Genomic DNA, 18,041 nt, shown 5'->3' with positions numbered 1-18,041 from the left:
CGTTTCCCTGTTTTAACCCTGGGCACAAACCGAGCGGACTATTAAAAAAAAGTTAAGGTTTTTTTATTTGATATTGGCAGAAGTCCTTTGCCTTTCCCATTAGGGATAAATTAATATCATTGATATTGACTCTTCACTCGATTCTTAGATGTCTTCACTCTTCACTCTTCAGTGATCTCACTGATCAGTCACCGTCAGTTCATGATTGTTGAATTGTTGATGGTTTTGACTTTTGGTTATTGGTATAGTTATTCAACTCGTAAAGTTTTTTTTAAATTAATTATTCAATTCTTACACAAATCCTTAATACAATGTCGAATAGTAACTTATTTATGAAGACAGGATTTCTTAGAGCTCCTTTACAAAATGGTGTTGGCCGCTATGTGTGTCAGCTTCAAAGGATAGTGTTTAAATTTTGCAAAAGCCATGGTGGTAGCCGGGGTTTAAGGTAATTATTTACTACTGTCAAAATGAGAATACAAAAGTTTTAGACTATTATTGAAATACACTTAATTTTTTCCTAACCTATTTATGGTATCACAAACATGACTCTAATGTGTTATGAATCCTAGTTATTTTGGGAGCACATTACTGGGGATTTGCTAAGAAAACATATAATAATGCGTCCTTTCTAACACAATACATTATTACTAAAGTAGAAATACTATTATTCTAAATGCTAACATCACACTTGTAAGCATGATGTCTATATATGGCAAATAGCAATATGTTCTAAGTAGTCTATTACTAATGGGCCCATTATGTATTTTTAATGTCTATTAGGTCTTGAAATTAATGATCCAAGCACCATTGATCTAAACTTGTTCAAATTTGTCATATATTTCTGTACAGAGCAGTGTGCAAACTATTTATTAAATTGGACTTAGTTTATAAGCAGAAAATAGTTCTGCTTTGAAGTCCTTATCTGCTATTTATAAAAATATATTTTTGATTTAGTTTTGGACTTTTCCCTGTAGAAACTTTTTAGTACAATGGTAATTAGATTTATTTTACCCCCTTGTTGTTAAGTATTTTGTCCTTTTTAACAGTATCGAATAATTCTTTTAAATATTATAAAAAAAATGCTCAACAAAGGATATTGATTTTCAGAGATTTTATCGAACAAGACTTAGTGGACTTTGCCAAGAATAATCCAAGCATAGTTGTGTATTTGAAGCCTCGTAGACACAGATCACCGGTTATTGTCGGTGAATATTGTGAGTTAATTTTACTTCATTTGTTTCTGTAGCTAGCATGTATATTTGTATTCTTGAACATTTTCTAATTAAATGATCCTAGTTGAGTTAAGGATAAAAGTTAAATAAATTTAAGTGTTTATTTTTGACCTTGTTGGAAGACTAGACAAACATAAATAAAATAGGTTAATTTTTTAGATACTATAATATAATGTTTGCCATAATTTGTATATTATCTATTAGATATAAACTAATAAAATTATCACTGCGTTCAAGTATTACGTAACGCAATTTTTGGAGATTATTGACCCCCTCCCCCATGTAACTCGCCGTAACCTTTTTCAGTACCCAAGTACAGTACTGTACCCAAGTATAGTAAAACGTTTCGTGACCACCTAGTGACTCTTCAGTTACTATTATGTGGTGTAAGTCGAAAATAATATTAACAATAACGTGAAATTCAATCCCCGCCCCGCGTCGTAACGTTTTACAAAATGATCCCCCCTCCCCTCCCAAAATTCGTTACGTAATACTTGAACGCTCCCTAAAATAAAACGAAAAAGAAAGAGCCTCCTTCAAGAAAAGAGCGTACCTATTCTTAAAAGGCCGGCAACGCACTCGCGAGCCCTCTGGCATTGAGAGTGTCCATGGGCGGCGGTATCACTTAACATCAGGTGAGCCTCCTGCCCGTTTGGCCCCCGTTCTATAAAAAAAAAAAAAACAATAATATTTTTTGTAATGCCAGTCTCATGTCTCATGTTTTATGTTCTGTTTGTATTTTTGTTCAATTTGATAGCTGTCACCCCATGACAGCACAGTGCGCAAGTGTTGCTGGTGACTTGTTGCTCCGAGCGGAGATGAGCCCATTCTTTATCAATAGTACTTCTGGCTATACTCTAACCAATTAAATGTTTTTCTTTCTTTGTTCTTATTAATTTACAAATAACTCAATGTTTTTACAGTAAACGGAGACAGAGTGTGGATGTCCGTTAACCAAAGAACTCATTCGGAAATTACAAAATGGATAGAAAATCTCCGAACCCAACAAGGCAATGTGTCAGATATACGTCTCCGTAAATATCAGTACACCGATCACCCTTCGATACAAGGGCCTTGGACGCCATTTACGTTCAAAAACCCAGAATTGAATATTGCAGAATTGCCCAATGTGAAATTTGGTGAAAATAATCGTTTGCCTATTTCCGCTACTGAACAGTTGAGATTGATGTTTGAAAAGCAAAAGTTGAGCGATGTACAAACTGCAGAATAGATGCTTGAAGATGAGTAACTCCGTGAATCTTAGTTTATTGCGATGTACCCTATAACTTAAAATTGTGCTACTTTGACAAGTACTTGATTGATCTTTAATAAAATAACATTCAATGGGCTATTTGACAGTAAATTTAAGCACAAGCTGTAATTGAGTCTGTGCCTTATTGAGCAAAGTACCCATGTTTACATATGTAGTTAAGTGCAAATCCGTTGGCTTACCTATCTAATATATAAAATTATCGTGTCACAGTTTTCTTTGCCATACTCCTCCGAAACGGCTTGACCGATTTTGATGAAATTTTTTGTGCTTATCCGGTATCTATGAGAATCGGCCAACATCTATTTTTCATCCCCCTAAATGTTAGGGGTAGTCCACCCCTAAATTTATTTTTTTATTTTTTAGACAAAATTTTTAATTTTAATTTTTTTATGATACAGCATTAAAAAATACATACAACCCCTAATTTTCACCCCTCTACGATCAACCCCTATTTTTATTATAAATGATATACATGGCAAAACGACGTTTGCCCGGTCAGCTAGTTTTAAATAAATATAATATGTAGTATCAATCGCTTATACTGGGAATAAATAAGGCGCAACTGCGTTTCTCTGTGAATACAAAAGAAACAACATTTAAAGCCTATATTCTAGGTTTTATAAAGTAAAATAATATAATGAAAAAATTAAAATATCTTACATATATTATGCCAAGTGACTTAAATTAAACATCGTCGATCAGACGGCAATGACAACATTACAATAGAGTTTATATAAAATACAATATAGACAAGAGTTTGTATAGGAAAATATGTTTTCCTTACATACATATAATAAATTTATTGAGTAATCCATATAAAACATGTTTTTGAAAAGGGTTATGGAGTAAAATAACTTTTAAATAATGATCAATTTATCAAAAATCGATTATTAAATATTGTTGTATACGTCAGTCATCGCAAGATCTATGTCTAATCTGTATACCATTATTAATGTTGGCTTACAGAATTATTGATAGGAAGTATGTTAGACATAATAGTTAATTTAGAATTGAAATGAAGATATAGTAATAAAGAATTAAGTTGTAGCTGTGTTTAATTTGATGATATAAGTAACTAGCCGTTTCCCGCCCGCTTTGCTGGGCGTATTAAAATAGGAAATAAATAAAATTTTGTTTCATTATTTTTTTTTTCATATTTTTATTATTCTTCTTTTAAACTTCCCGCTAAGAAAGTCGAAAATCGAGTTTTTAACAGATGTTGACGTTTTGAGGTTCTAGGAAACATCTTTTTTTATATTAGCGAGATAAATTTTTATAAAAGTAAAACAGCAATAAAAAAATGAAGGAACGTTGGAATTTGAAAAATAAATAGCCATAAACCAAATTTCGCATCGAATGGCAGTAGTTTCATGTCGATACGATCAGTGGTTTAGGCGTGAAGGAGCCTCAAACTAAGACAATTTTTCTTATATATATAGATTCATCACCTACTTGTCTGTATAATAAAAATGATGAAAGAAAAGGCTTAGGCTATGACCCATATAGGTTGTAGCGTCACTGGATTATTTTTCATATATGTATATAAAATTCTCGTGTCAAAATTTTCGTTGCCATATTCCACCGAAACGGCTCGACTGATTCTTATGAAATTTTTTATGCATATTCAGTAAGTCTGAGAATCGGACATCTATTTTTCATCCCCCTAAATGTTAGGGTGGTCCTTTTATTTAACCCTTAATTGTCACCCCTCTACGACCAACGCCTATTTTTTATTATAATAGATACATAGTTTTTATTGAACTAAAACATGTTTCCTAGAAATAATATACATACATAGCAAAACAACGTTTGCCGGGGCAGCTAGTAATTACATATAATATTATTATCTTTTAAATATATAATTTTACTGTTCGTGTGTATGTCACTCTTAAACGGCTGGACCGATGAGAATGAATTTTTTTGTATGCGTTTGGGTGGCGCCCTGGATGGTTTAGATTCACAAATCAGCCCGGCAGATGGCGCTGCGGCGGTACTTTCATATTTTGTTTAATATCCTAACCGTATAAAACATACAGGACAATGTCTGTCGGGTCCGCTAGTTATTATATATTTTTTTATGCATTTGTATTATATGTAAATATACTATAATAGTTATTTTAGTTCGACCAGAAATGCTTAGTCAGATATCCATTTTGAGTCACTGAGGAAGTTTATCTTTTATAAGATAGTGATTTATCTTTTATTTAAAGCCTGCTATCTCATTTCTAAGCTCAAATCAGCCGTGAAGCAGTTATTTCGCATTCTGATAAGGAGGGAGCTTGTAGTTTATTGTTTATCAGAATGCCAAATAATAAAATGACTGCTTTACGACTGATTTGAGCGCGACCGCCGCTGTGAAAACCGCTGTGTGAGTTCGAAAAGTGAGTTACAGAATCGCAAGGCAGGTTGACACTACGGCTACGGCTTTGAGTGTTCGTATTATATATGGTTTATGTAATCAGTGGTAACTTTGGTATATATACATACTGATAACAATACATTAGGTGTATCATCATATGTAATTGGATTGCTACTTGCGTAGATCATCAGCTATCAATAAATTAACAGTACTCCCTATAATACCTATCTCTTTTTTACACGCTTTATTATTAGCTTCACCTGTATGTATGTATGTATGTAACTGACTCCTTCGGACTCGATTTTGACCCACTTTAAACGGACAGGTTTTATTCAAATTTTGCGCACCTGTCAAAGATCGATGACAATGCAATAATCCGAAAAAAATTAACAAAAAATACTGGTATTATTGTGAAAAAGCGTGGGTTGCTCTATAGACGAAAAATATGGCACAAAGCGCCCCACGCTTTTTCACAATAATACCAGTATTTTTTGTTCATTACCATTTTCAGCCTAAATTAGGAATTATTTTTCACTTTTTAGTTTGATGAGATTTAAAAGAGTGTTTTTTAGTTTTTTTAAACTATTATTTATTGGTAGATGTATTAATACCACGATAAATTGTGATAAATGCTTTATTTAGTCAATTCAATTAAATCCAGAGACTAATCCAGCTGTTGAATGAGGTGACTCTTGCGAAACCAGATGGTAAACCACGTTCGCAACCAACAGATGCGCCGAAGGACGTCACTCCGATCTGAAGGGAATGTTATTATTGAAGTGAAACTTCTTTATCGGGGTTGGAAAAAAATTTTGTGTAACATTTTTTCGTTACGCGTCACATTTTTCCGTTACGCGCCATCTTTTGAAGTGAAACTTCTTTATCGACGTATGGGAGAAATTTTGTAGCAGGTTACGCGCCATGTTGCTTTTTGAAGTCAAACTTCTTTATCGGCGTTACAAAAATTTACACACATTTGTCGCATTTTTCGGTTACGCGCCATCTTTTTCTTGTCCCTACCACGGTTGATCCGAAGAGATTCGAAGCCATTAGTAACAAAAATATATAACGATAACAATGATAGTAACACTAATAATTCTATTACAATTAATGAAATTCTGTAATAATCTTAGTAGTAATAAGTTAAAATGAAATAATTGTATTTGTATTCATGTCTATGATAATAAAAGCCTTTTAAACTTTATCTAATTTCACTTTATTTAACCAATTTCTGTAAAGTTGCATATAGTAGATCATTTTACGAAAAATAAGGTCATAAAGAAGTTTCACTTACGTGTGTACACCTAGTACACGCACACATTTTTTTATTAAGTTTAATGTTTTAATAATAAAATCATTTAATAATTACTATGATAATACTGACCACGACATTGTTGACGACTAGGGGACCGCCGGTGTCACCGCTGCAAATGTTACGGTTGGAACCCGCTGTGCAAATAGTAGAGGCGATGACAGTTCTGGTGCCGTAAAAACTGGCACACTCCTGGTTGGTAATCACAGGCAGGCTAACGTGTCTTAGTACCTGGTTGTTCGTAATATCTCCCGAGCTTGCTGTGAGTTTGTTTTGAGTATGATTATTATTTACAAGCGACCGATTAAGGAAATAATAGATCTCTCCTTTCAACTTAAAGTATCTCGAATATCTCTATATTATTATTACTACTTTAGGGGCCATCCATAAAGTACGTCACACGTTAATGGGGAGGGTATCACCGTAGTGTGACATCGTGTGACAAGGGGAATGGGGGTGTCAATGTTAACGTAAAATTGTAAACACCGTTAGATTGTAATCTATATCGCGAGATTATAAACTGTCGAAAGATTGTGAACCTCAACGAACTGCTTACAATTTAACGTATTATTATTCGGTAGATTGTACTACACTAACTTAGTGATCATTCAAACTTCTTTGGTCTTATTACAGATTAATTTTACTTCCCAACAATTTCATATAACTACCGAATAATACTACGTTAAATTGTAAGCAGTTCGTTGAGGACCCTTAGTCTCATAGAAAAATTGTATACGTACAGTCACCGGTTCTTCCGAAGCCAATAGCTCTAGCTATTGATCCAGCAAACAGGTTGCTTCCTGAGGCCAGGTTGATGCTCCAGATGTTGTCTATAATTGAAAATGTATTAAATATTTTTTGTTCTTTACTAGCAGACCGGCCAAGCGTTGCTGTGGCTAAGGTTTTCGTTATATTACATAGTAGTAAACTATTCAAGGGAAACGGTAGGAGAACACCAGCCATGGGGACCACCATGCTTTATTGGTGGTTATGCCATTAAATTGTAGCTTATGTGAAACGTTGGTACTTTCAACACAGCGCCATCTCTTAGAATTGTGATTATTAAATAATAAACAAATAATTTGCAATAAAATAATATTGCGGGTATAAATTGAGATGTAAGCTATCCTATCTTTTAAGTCAGATCAAACTGCACACGACGTACAAATTTGATTGATATCGGTTCGGTAGTTTAGGAGTCCATAGCGGACAAACAACGTGCTACGTAATTTATATACATTTTACGTTTATCAAAGAGTTGCGTTATACTGTTGAACTTACTGTTGAAACCAACGTTCTGCATAAAAATAACGGCGACATCATTTATCAGAGTGTCCACATCGTATGAGCCGTGCATTCGACATTGTTCGCTGGTGATACGAGTTCCGCCAGAGAAGAGACGCACCGATCCAAGCACTACAACGGTCGATCGGGCCCAATACTGCCTTGTTAGGCAGCATTGGGCAGCTGTCAGCACTCTGTTGCTGCTGATGAGAGTGGAACCGCAAACCGATTGACGGCCATTACTCAAATTGATAAGTAAACCACCCTGCAAGAAATTATGGAATTCGAAATCGCGAATTGTTCATGGTTTAAATGAGAAATTTTAATGAATTGTAGTGCAATGCTTCAATTAAAATAAATGTAGTTAAAAAAATTATAAAACACGCTTTTAAAGCACATCAAACTAAAAAGTGAAAAATAATTCCTAATTTAGGCTGAAAATGGTAATGAACAAAAAATAATGGTTTTATTGTGAAAAAGCGTGGTTGCTCGATAGACGTGTTTTAAAGTTTTTTTTAAACTATATTTATTTTCCACTTTTTAGTCCTAGCAGCAATACGTGTTGTCTCAATTTAATCGTATTGCTTTGTGGACTTAAAAAAAATTTCATTGTTTTTTCGAGATAAACCTATGAAATTATTATATTGTCGCTGATTCTTTATAAGTGTACAAAGTTTGAATTAAATCTGTCCGTTTAAAGTGGGTCAAAATCGAGTCCGAAGGAGTCGGTTACATACATACATACATACATAAGGACCATCCATAAAGTACGTCACACGAATTTTAGGACTTTTGAACCCCTCCCCCCGTCCTTGTCACAGGTTGTCACATTTTTATAACCCCCCCCCCCCTCCTGATGTGACGTCACACATTTTTTAAATTTATGTATGTATTTAAAAATAATCGAGAGAAAACAGCTATTTTAATTTTTTACTTATTTTTATTTAATAATAATCTAATAAAATCAACATAAAGTCCAAAATTTCATAAACCCGAAAAAACAAACGACTACATAGTTAGAAAATAATAAACGATTAATTTTAAAAATTTTAATTCACATCCAAACTTTGCGTTTTAGTTTTTAAATTTTAAAATGTGACGTCACAAAAGTATTGACCCCCCCATGCCCCTTGTCACACTTCGGTGAAACCCTCCCTCCCCATTAACGTGTGACGTACTTTATGGATGGCCCCATAATCTGAAGCTGATATAAAGCGTGTAATGAATAATAATAATAATTAACTCACAAAGTAGGGGAATTGTCCAAGACCTGCTTGGTTTCCACCAGCAATTCTGGAGCCGTCGAAGTCCATAGCTTCTTCATAGGCCTTGATGCGGGCAGCTTGCGGCATACCAATCTGTCCATGGTAGTCAGTAACTATGGGCTCATACTGCAATGGAGGAGCAGCAAGCGCTGCTGTGACTCCGAGGACTACCAAGATCAGTTTCATAGCTGCTGATTAGTGTTAATGGTTGATGGACATTACAATCGCTTATATATGAGCAGAAATTGACAAAATTGATAAGCCTATTGAAAGATTGCCAGAACGCTATCAATTAAAATGGCTTAAATTTTTAATTTACTAGCAGTCTGCGACTTTTCCTATCTTTCTCACTTGCGCTCTTTACTTTTTGTTTTTTATTGTACAAATAATAATTTAACTTTTATATTTATATCAAACTAGCAGACCGGCCAAGCGTTGCTGTGGCTAAGGTTTTAGTTATATTACATAGTAGTAACCTATTCAAGGGAAACGGTAGGAGAACACCAGTCATGGGGACCACCAAGCTTTTTTGGTGGTTTTGCCATTAAATTGTAGCTTATGTGAAACGTTGGTACTTTCAACACAGCGCCATCTGTTAGAATTGTGTTAAATAATAAACAAATAATTTGCAATAAAATAATATTGCGGCTATAAATTAAGATGTAAGCTATCCTATCTTTTAAGTTGGATCAAACTGCACACGGTGTGCAAGTTTAATTTAATCTGTTAAGTAGTTTAGGAGTCCATCGCGGACAAACAACGAGACACGTGATTTATATATATTAAGATTTAAAATTGACAATTATACCGACAGCCTACGAGAATCTGGTATAAACCGAGAAAAAATAAAAAATGTAATTCTCATTAAACAACGTAGCGTAAATTCCAACTTAAATAACGTTTATTTTAGTTTAAATTAATTATTAAAGCTTCTCAACCACCAAATATACAAATTTAAGTTACTGGAATTCCACTATAGGAACATGCAACAAGTCTTGTATGCACGGCATGAAAGAAGCTAAATGCTTCATCATGTATAGTTCAATGGTTGTCGATTACCGACCTGTCGTGGTGAGGGGATATTTAATGTCTTTCTGTGTATCCAATAACTATGGTTTCGTCTTCTACGACGACGTCTTTATATCAAAAGTAGCGCAATTAAACCTTCTTCGTCAGAGTCCATTATGATACTGCAGGCAAGGGTTAAAAAAAGTAGCAGCCACCGACCGCAAGTGTCGACCACCGGCCACGAGTGGCTGTCGCGCGCTTCAGCTACCTTTGTAGCCGCTTCTAGCTTCTCGTGGCGGCGTTTGTGGCTGTGGCGTGTGGCCCGTGTGCGGCGACAGTAAGAAATATCATGTCTTATGCACAGGCGAGGCTATTGAACTAAAATCTCTGAAATAAAATGAAATCTGTTAATAATATTTAATTAATTAAACATTATTTTTATTATACCAATGGCTGTTACCACAAAAATGATATGATAATAATAATCAGCAGCATTTAATTACGGTTATCTAATTTAGATAATATTCTATTAATAATCAAATTATTGCATTAATTACGTAACAAAAGTGAAGTGTTTTTGAAGTTTTTTAGGCGCGTTATGAAAAACTGATGAGAGTGAAATTTTACAATGCGCACGCACCGTGACACAAAATTAACAGAATGAAATTAGTGGCGCATGTTGGCACGCACGCCGCCTCTGTTCACTGTGTATTTATATTTATAATATTTATCCACATGCTTTGAGTTTCTACATTTAAAACACGTGTTTTCATTTTGTTTTCATTATACAAGTGCGAATTTTATATGTGCGTCTGAATATTAATTAGAACTGATTTAAATTGAATATTTAAATCAATACTAATTAATATTAGATATATAATAAAAGATAATTATTTGCATGCAATCAAAAACTATTTTTAATAATGCCAAAGAAGTATAACTTCTTACGCGCGTACATAAGTACACGCACTCTTTTTTTAACATATATGAAAGATTTTCATTAATGTTTATAATCAATAAACAAACTATTCTGCCATAACAAGTGCGTAGACATCGTAGCCTTAACACGTAAACTATGAAATCTTTCTTCTCAACTCATTTTCCCCTTCCTATGTAAATGACCAGGAAAATAAAATAATATGTTTATTATGGAACATAAGATACATGTATCACTTATTCCACGTCATTAAATTTGAATTTGTAGGCATCCCTACTCATCGGCAAAGACAGAGGGTGTAGGCCGAGAGAAAAAACCGGCGTAAAAAAACTCTCGGTACTCTTTTAAACTCATAAACCTACCATTGTGTGGTTTTATGAAACCACGGTAAAAGTGATAAACATTTAACTAATATTCCATTAAGGGTATAAAAATCGCTTTATCAATCTTAATTTTATACTTCGAAAATTGGAATGATAATGGGAAATAATAAAAGTAGACTAAGTCTCCAACTAATATTTTTATTGAACTCTGTGTCTTAGAGAGTACGACATACATAATACTTAACAATTATTTAGATTATATACACATATTAAATAATATTCTATACACTACACGGTCAGCTACTGCGAACTATAGGCGCCGCCATATTGGCCTTGGCTGCTATGACGAGCGCCTTTCACTTTATCCCTACTCCGCGGCCGACCGTCACGCGACATGCGACACACAGACGAAAAAGTTTGAGATGATGTAATAAAAGTTTCACTTTAATAAATTAATTTAACGGTTTTTAATTCTGGTATGTAATATGGTAGTACACAATATATATTGAATTCAGTAATTCATAAACAATAAACTACAAGCTCCCACCTTATCAGAATGCCAAATCATAAAATGACTGCTTCACGACTGATTTGAAAGCGACCGCCGATGCGAAAACCGCTGTGTGAGTTCGAAAAGTGAGTTACAGAATCGCAGGGCAGGTTTGCGGTCGTAGGTGGTCGCAGGTTCTTGTTCATACAAGTTGCCTTGATTTCGTCCGTATAACTCTCTCTCCCAAACGAGATTAAAAAATCATCACTAAAAACATGAAGACTTACATTTAATCTAAGTTAACTACTAAAGATTATAATAAAGTTGACGACTATTTGGGTGACTGCGACAGTTTGCTCCAGATCAAATATTTCAATATTTACTTCGTAGGTGATTTTTCAAGACAATCATGTATTTTTTTTTTTTTTTTTACACTATTACATAATTTTTTTATTTATTCACACAAATACAGTATTTACAATTTTCTTAACCTATAAAGTAATAATAAAAATAATTAAAAATAAATAAAATGAAAATTAAAACAAATTTAAAAAGTTTGGTCCCTGTGGCAGTGTACCTTTAACGCTGGTAGCATTTCCTCGCTGAATTGCGATACTTATTCTTTGAGCCAGGAAAGTGCCAGCTCTGCGGTCACCGGTACTATCTACCAGGCGCCAACTTAAATCTTTAATAAGCGCCTGTGCACTTGAACCCCACGGCCCAAGAGTCTCTACTCCAAAGGGAACAAAATCATGTATATTATTTATTCATGTACATTTTTTATTATTATTATGTAAGGAATGAAACCCGTAATCCATGTCGGATAAATTTATTTTTCATTTAAATTCAGAAACTTTCCTAACTTAATACATAATAACGTTAAGTCTCTACTAGCTCCTTAGTAAAATTTTTCAAGCAGAGATTTTTTCCATCTTTTAAAAAACAAATGAGGTTTTATTGCTTTATTAATATTGTTATTTCTAGCGTGAGTATATAGTTTATACTTTTCGTTGAGAATGTATCATTCACATTTCCACTATTTATTAAAGTAAGTATGTATTCATAACCGATTATTTTTATTCATCGATTTTTCATGCTAAAAAACAATCGATTAATTTACCGAGAATGTCACATCTCTTATAACCAATAGAAAAATAAAAAATGGCGGAGGTGTTCCAATCAAAGTGTCCCGAGACTCCTGCATAATCAGCATCATCAGATTCGGGCGATCGATTTTAAGGTCCAACCCATATATAGCATACATAGGTCTTAGTCAAAATGCCACAACAGTAATTCTCGACTTTCTACATACACTACTATTCAGGCATCTTGACTAAGCCCCCAGTTGTAACTTCACCGGATAAACCATACAAAAAAACAACATAGTCAAACAACAATTTCCAACACTTTAATAGTATAGGGTGTCTCAGTAAGAGTGCACTTTTTCATTTTTAAATAAAAACAAGTATTTTATGACAGAGTTCTGATATTTTTATTCTATTGTAAAGAAGACATGTTCCGATTAAGTATGGAATAAAATATCCAGCAAATGACCTCCACGGCTCTGATGACAGGCCATTACACTTTTCATGAAATTTTCCATGATTTTTGCACAGAGATGTGGCTGTATCTCACCGATGACGCGTTGGATTTCCGATTGGAGCTCAGGAATGGTTTCGGGTTTATTCGCATATAACTCGAGATTTCACAAAACTCCAAAGAAAAAATTACACGGCGTTAAATTGCACGATCTTGGTGGCTAGTTGACATCAAAATTTCGTGAGATAATGTGTTCTGTTCATCGGAGAAAAAGACTTTTTTCGAAAAATTGGCATCGACTTCACTTTGCTCCATTACTCATTGAGCAGTTTGCCGTCGCTTTTCTTGGTCTGCTGGGTTGAGTTAACTGAATCTTGTACGCATGAAGGTGGAGGTCTTTAGTCAAAATTTGCTGCGTCGAATTGATGTTTTCGGGTATTCGGCGACACTCTCGTTTACAGCAGCAATGTTTTCATGGGACCGACCGGTACGTTGACGCAAAGGATTCTTATAATCCATAATTGACCCAGTTTCTTCAAATTTTTTGGCCACTCTTCGATTGGTTGACACATTAGGTGCACTTTCTCGGCTGAAAATTTGGTGAATTTTGCGAGCGTTTTCAGCGTTACTTTCGTGATGAGTTTTCACAATTATAACGAGTTGTTCTTTCAAAAAGTGCTCCATTTTTAATAATCGGAACAAACAGAGGTGACACCTGTCAAATTTCAGAGTTGCCACTTGCAGGAAAACAAAAATATTACAATTTTAAAAAGTGCACTCTTACTGAGACACCCTATATAATATAAACAAATACATATTTATACTACTAATACACATTAGGTCAGTTTGTCAGATACAATAGCACTAAATTATCGTTACGTTTGACATTTGTCAAATCTTGAGTAATAATATCGGCTGAGCAACGCGTCAACACAGTTTTGAAAAGTAGAATTTAATTAAATTTTGATAACTTTATTGCGTTTTATTCCAATACGAGTAGCACGAATTTTACGATTATTATATAATCATAGAATAATATTAGTTTTAATTAGTTGGAATATGAACACTGCTCAAGTTTCCCGTACTTTTGTACGGGAGTTATTATATATATGGAGTTATTATATTAAAATTTACATATTATTTGTGTAACAGCCGTGCGATTCTGTAACTCACTTTTCGAACTCACACAGCGGTTTTTACAGCGGCGGTCGCGCTCAAATCAGTCCTAAAGCAGTCATTTTATGATTTCGCATTCTAATCAACAATAAACTACAAGGAGGGACCTTATCAGAAACGTTCGAAAAGTGAGTTACAGAATCGCAAGGCAGGACATTTATAATTTTCGATATTGTACAAATAGTGGATGTTAGGTGTGACGAGAGGTGGGAATCTTGCAAATACGTAACATTTATGTTTATTATTCAAATTATGTGCTTTTAAAAAATATGAGCTTTTTTGTGGAATAAAAAATATTGGTTGTTTGTAAAGTAGATTTACGATCGAGATGTTTACGTGATAACGTCTTATTGGTGATATAAGTTTTTGGGAAGTAAGGAATTAATCAAGATAACAATTTTTTCAAATTTTAAATTACATCTATCGTTTTATTCACACTTTTGATGATAAATTTCGGGTGTAAAATGACAAGTTTACTTATTCGACTATGATATACATTTTTCTTCATACATTCACGGAATGACTGGCAGCGCTCGAGATGAGACGGGAGATCGGTCCGTCTCTCTCTCGTTATACCTGCGATCGCGCTCGTGAGGTTTTGGTGTGACACAAGTTTCTGAACATGTCACCCGACTAAAACGATTTTAAAGACGTTATCACGTCAAAAAAAAAGGTTTTGGAAAACTCATTTGAAATTTTTACTTCATTGGAAGTAAATTTTTTTATTTATCAAATTTTATTTTGTAATCCAAAAGGAAAAAGAAAAAACTGTACGAATTGCAAAGCCTGATATTTTGTTTCCTATTAAAAAATCTACTCCAAAGAATCGCAATTTCAATTATTATTATTTTTTAAAGGCCCATAACTTGACAAATAAACATTAAAAAAAAAGTTACGTATTTGCGTTCATACTAGCTAGAGGTATTATATAACCCAAATATAAACAAATACCTCTACAACTTTTTTTCTAAAGAAACGTAATAAAATGTTGCTTTAATTATTATATACAAAATAAGTTTTACTATAATTAAACCTAGTCATTTTTCCTCTTACTAATTTTTGACCCACTTAACATTTTCCTAATAACACTATATATTATATACAATATAACACTTATAAACAACAATTGGTCCAACATCAAATATTCGTACCACTGATATTGTTTGATAACTGATCTGAGATGAAGCGCACCTGAAAATAATTAAATATATATTACACGTAGTGTAAATTAAAAAAAAAGACGAGAAGAAGATTGACGACTCATTGGTCTAGTGGTTAGTATGCCTGACTGCGAATCCATTGGACCCGGGTTCGATCCCCGGCTGAGGCGAACATCGATGTGATGAGCATTTGGTGTTGTTCTTAAGTCTTGGGTGTTTACATATGTATTTATATGTATATCTATCTATAATATGTATGTATATCCGTTGCCTAGTACCCATAACACAAGCTTCACCAGCTTAGCATGGGACTAGGTCAATTGGTGTGAATTGTCTTTTTTAAATAAAAAAAAAAATAAAGTCTGTGTTGCCAGCAAGCTTACAAAAATAGAAAATTCGAATAGAATTGTATTACAGTTATGAGAAGAAAAACCACGCGATACTCTTACGGTAAATGAAAACATTGTGAGAAAATCAGCATGTCTCAGACACAAATATCAATGTGATTAGGCAGAGAAGGATACCAATAAAAAAAATAGAAACTCTCTTGTCAGCAAAAGTAATTGTACATAAACGTATTAATTTTTTGAAGGAATCCTCGAAAATTCTTTTCGTTTTCAAGCATAGACAACGTATGGGTAATATGTGTAAAAGTATATAAGTACTGTTGACGTAATCAACAAATAGGAAAATCAACGACCCCCCCTCCCCCCACCCCCCTAAAGTGCTTACGTAATACTTGAACGGCCTCTTCCCTAGAAAAAAATTAAAAAAGCCAATTCTTTCCGCAAAGACCCGTAACCCTCCCACTAAATTAGATATTCATAGTCTGCAGTAATTTCCCTATTACAGTTACGTAGGCGGTAAAATATTAAAAAAAATAAATGGCACTACAACCTCTATAGGTCTTGGCCTCAGATTTCTGAATCTGTTTCATGATCATTTTTAAATCTAATAGGCAAGTAGGTGATCAGCCTCCAGTGCCAAACGCCGTCGACTTTTTGGGTCTAAGACATGTCGGTTTCCTCACGATGTTTTCTTTCACCGTTCGAGCAAATGTTAAATGCGCACATAGAAAGAAAGTCCATTGCACAGCCGGGGATCGAACCTACGACCTCAGGTATGAGAGTCGCTGAAGCCACTAGGCCAACACTGCGCAAAACGATTTTTTACAATGTTTATAAAACGTTACCTTTAGTCTCGATTGCCATTTCAACATAATGTGTAATTAAATCTGAAGGCTTGTTCAGACGATTTCTGAATAATTTCGATATTTCCTTGGCTTTCTTGTAGTAGCTGAAAAAAAAAGTAATTGAGTCGAAAATTTAGGACGCTATATGTTATCTATCTATGAAGTCTAGTCTCAAACTCAAAATAACTTTATTCATATAGATAACTAAGCACACTTATGAACGGCAACAGAAAAGACGTTAAATTAATTCTAAATTTACATTTACTACCAGTTCAGAGCGGGCAAGAAGAACTGACAAGAAACTCTCCGCCACTATTTTTAATTAAAGTTTTGAGTCATACAAATTGTTTGAACTGGAGCAAATCAATCCCAAGGATTAGGATCATTTAAATAATCGTCAAATATAAAAAGCTTTATTGATCAATTTACGCTTAACGAGAGTTTTGAATTTATTCAGTGATAAGACTATCTTGTGAACCTATCATTTATTATTCATTTTTATTAATCTCATAACATCATAGATTAAGTAGAGCTAATCTGTAACAAGGCATTGACGTTAGGTGGTACCTATTTCGCCGGTCAGCTAGTAGAAAAAATAAAGTGCGTGAGTACAAAGTACCTATGTCAGAAGTGAAACTTCTTTGTAAATTAATTATTACTTTAAGGTAAAAACCCCAAGAGATGATCATGTACCAGTATATGATCACTCCATGTATTTGTATATCTATAGTCACACTGTTATCGTGCTAATGATAATATAAATAAATAATAAATCTGCGTTTACTGCACAAGACGTGTATATACTCTCTCTCTTAATCTTTCTCACTATAGCTCTCTCCCACCTCTCGCTCCATGGCTATTTGCTTCATTCTACGTTCGCCCTTTCTCTCTCACAATCGGTCTCTATCGCTCTCTCCATTTCCTTCGACAAAAACGCTGCACATCTTTGTGACGCTTACATTATTATTTTTGCGTTTCATCCGTAAACATTTTACCTTCATGCGCCTAATGTTTCACTTAAAAATACGATATCTCTGCACCGTGTGTATCATCAATCAACATTCCATCATCATACAGATATAATGTAATTTTATTTGTGTGTGAGTGTGTGTTTAATTGTGTGTGAGTGTGTTTAATTGTGTGTGGGTGTGTGTTTAAGTGTGTGTGAGTGTGTGTTTAATTGTGTGTGAGTGTGTGTTTCAATTAATGAAACTAACCTGTCATTCCTGAGCATTTCCTCCAACGCAACCTTTACGTCCGGCGCCATTTCCGGTGAATATTTCACCCGTAACGCGTGACCCGCTTCTACACTTCTTACAGCGTTATGCGGTTGGTCAGCAAACACTGGTATTGCTAATATTGGGACACCATAGTGTAATGACTCCATTGTGCTCAATAATCCACCGTGAGTGATGAAGATCTTTACGTTTGGATGAGCTGTAAGAAAGACAGTGAACCACGTGAATTTATCCGCCATTTTGATGATGA

The 18,041-nt window shown here is 34.2% G+C and overlaps 3 protein-coding genes across 5 annotated transcripts in view; 1 reads left to right on the top strand and 2 right to left on the bottom strand.

Annotated features, from left to right (window-relative positions):
• The first annotated feature begins 257 nt into the window (after nt 1–257).
• On the top strand, nt 258–2,799 carry LOC125058176 (39S ribosomal protein L43, mitochondrial). The gene is made up of 3 exons (XM_047662202.1): nt 258–448; nt 1,111–1,217; nt 2,159–2,799. The coding sequence occupies exons 1-3, from the start codon at nt 312–314 to the stop codon at nt 2,464–2,466; spliced, it is 552 nt and encodes a 183-aa protein (XP_047518158.1). The 5' UTR covers nt 258–311; the 3' UTR covers nt 2,467–2,799.
• Nucleotides 2,800–5,483: 2,684 nt separating this feature from the next.
• Nucleotides 5,484–8,946, bottom strand: LOC125058173 (collagenase-like). The gene is made up of 5 exons (XM_047662198.1): nt 8,711–8,946; nt 7,461–7,728; nt 6,920–7,009; nt 6,252–6,439; nt 5,484–5,623 (listed from the first exon to the last, which is right to left on the bottom strand). The coding sequence occupies exons 1-5, from the start codon at nt 8,912–8,914 to the stop codon at nt 5,519–5,521; spliced, it is 855 nt and encodes a 284-aa protein (XP_047518154.1). The 5' UTR covers nt 8,915–8,946; the 3' UTR covers nt 5,484–5,518.
• Nucleotides 8,947–14,923: 5,977 nt separating this feature from the next.
• Nucleotides 14,924–18,041, bottom strand: part of LOC125058172 (UDP-glucosyltransferase 2-like) — a 35,471-nt gene continuing 32,353 nt past the window's right edge. For all 3 annotated transcript variants that reach the window (XM_047662194.1, XM_047662195.1, XM_047662196.1), the window contains exons 8-10: nt 17,771–17,990; nt 16,554–16,657; nt 14,924–15,392 (exon numbers count right to left, since the gene is read on the bottom strand). In XM_047662194.1, coding sequence (XP_047518150.1) covers nt 15,235–15,392; nt 16,554–16,657; nt 17,771–17,990 — 482 coding nt within the window. In that variant the 3' untranslated portion in view covers nt 14,924–15,234. The remainder of the gene's footprint in view (nt 15,393–16,553; nt 16,658–17,770; nt 17,991–18,041) is intronic.

The sequence above is a fragment of the Pieris napi genome, chromosome 18 (assembly GCF_905475465.1).
Source record: "Pieris napi chromosome 18, ilPieNapi1.2, whole genome shotgun sequence".
Lineage (NCBI taxonomy): Eukaryota > Metazoa > Arthropoda > Insecta > Lepidoptera > Pieridae > Pieris > Pieris napi.
This window is presented reverse-complemented; position numbering and strand designations above follow the sequence as displayed.

Bases quoted from the DNA above. Each gene is read 5' to 3' on its own strand.
- LOC125058176 (XM_047662202.1), top strand. From the start codon at position 312: ATGTCGAATAGTAACTTATTTATGAAGACAGGATTTCTTAGAGCTCCT. The intron at 449-1,110 runs GTAATTATTTAC...ATTGATTTTCAG, and splicing joins GGTGGTAGCCGGGGTTTAAG to AGATTTTATCGAACAAGACT. The intron at 1,218-2,158 runs GTGAGTTAATTT...ATGTTTTTACAG, and splicing joins GGTTATTGTCGGTGAATATT to TAAACGGAGACAGAGTGTGG.
- LOC125058173 (XM_047662198.1), bottom strand. From the start codon at position 8,914: ATGAAACTGATCTTGGTAGTCCTCGGAGTCACAGCAGCGCTTGCTGCT. The intron at 7,729-8,710 runs GTGAGTTAATTA...AATTTCTTGCAG, and splicing joins TTGGACAATTCCCCTACTTT to GGTGGTTTACTTATCAATTT. The intron at 5,624-6,251 runs GTCAGTATTATC...CATTCCCTTCAG, and splicing joins TAGTCGTCAACAATGTCGTG to ATCGGAGTGACGTCCTTCGG.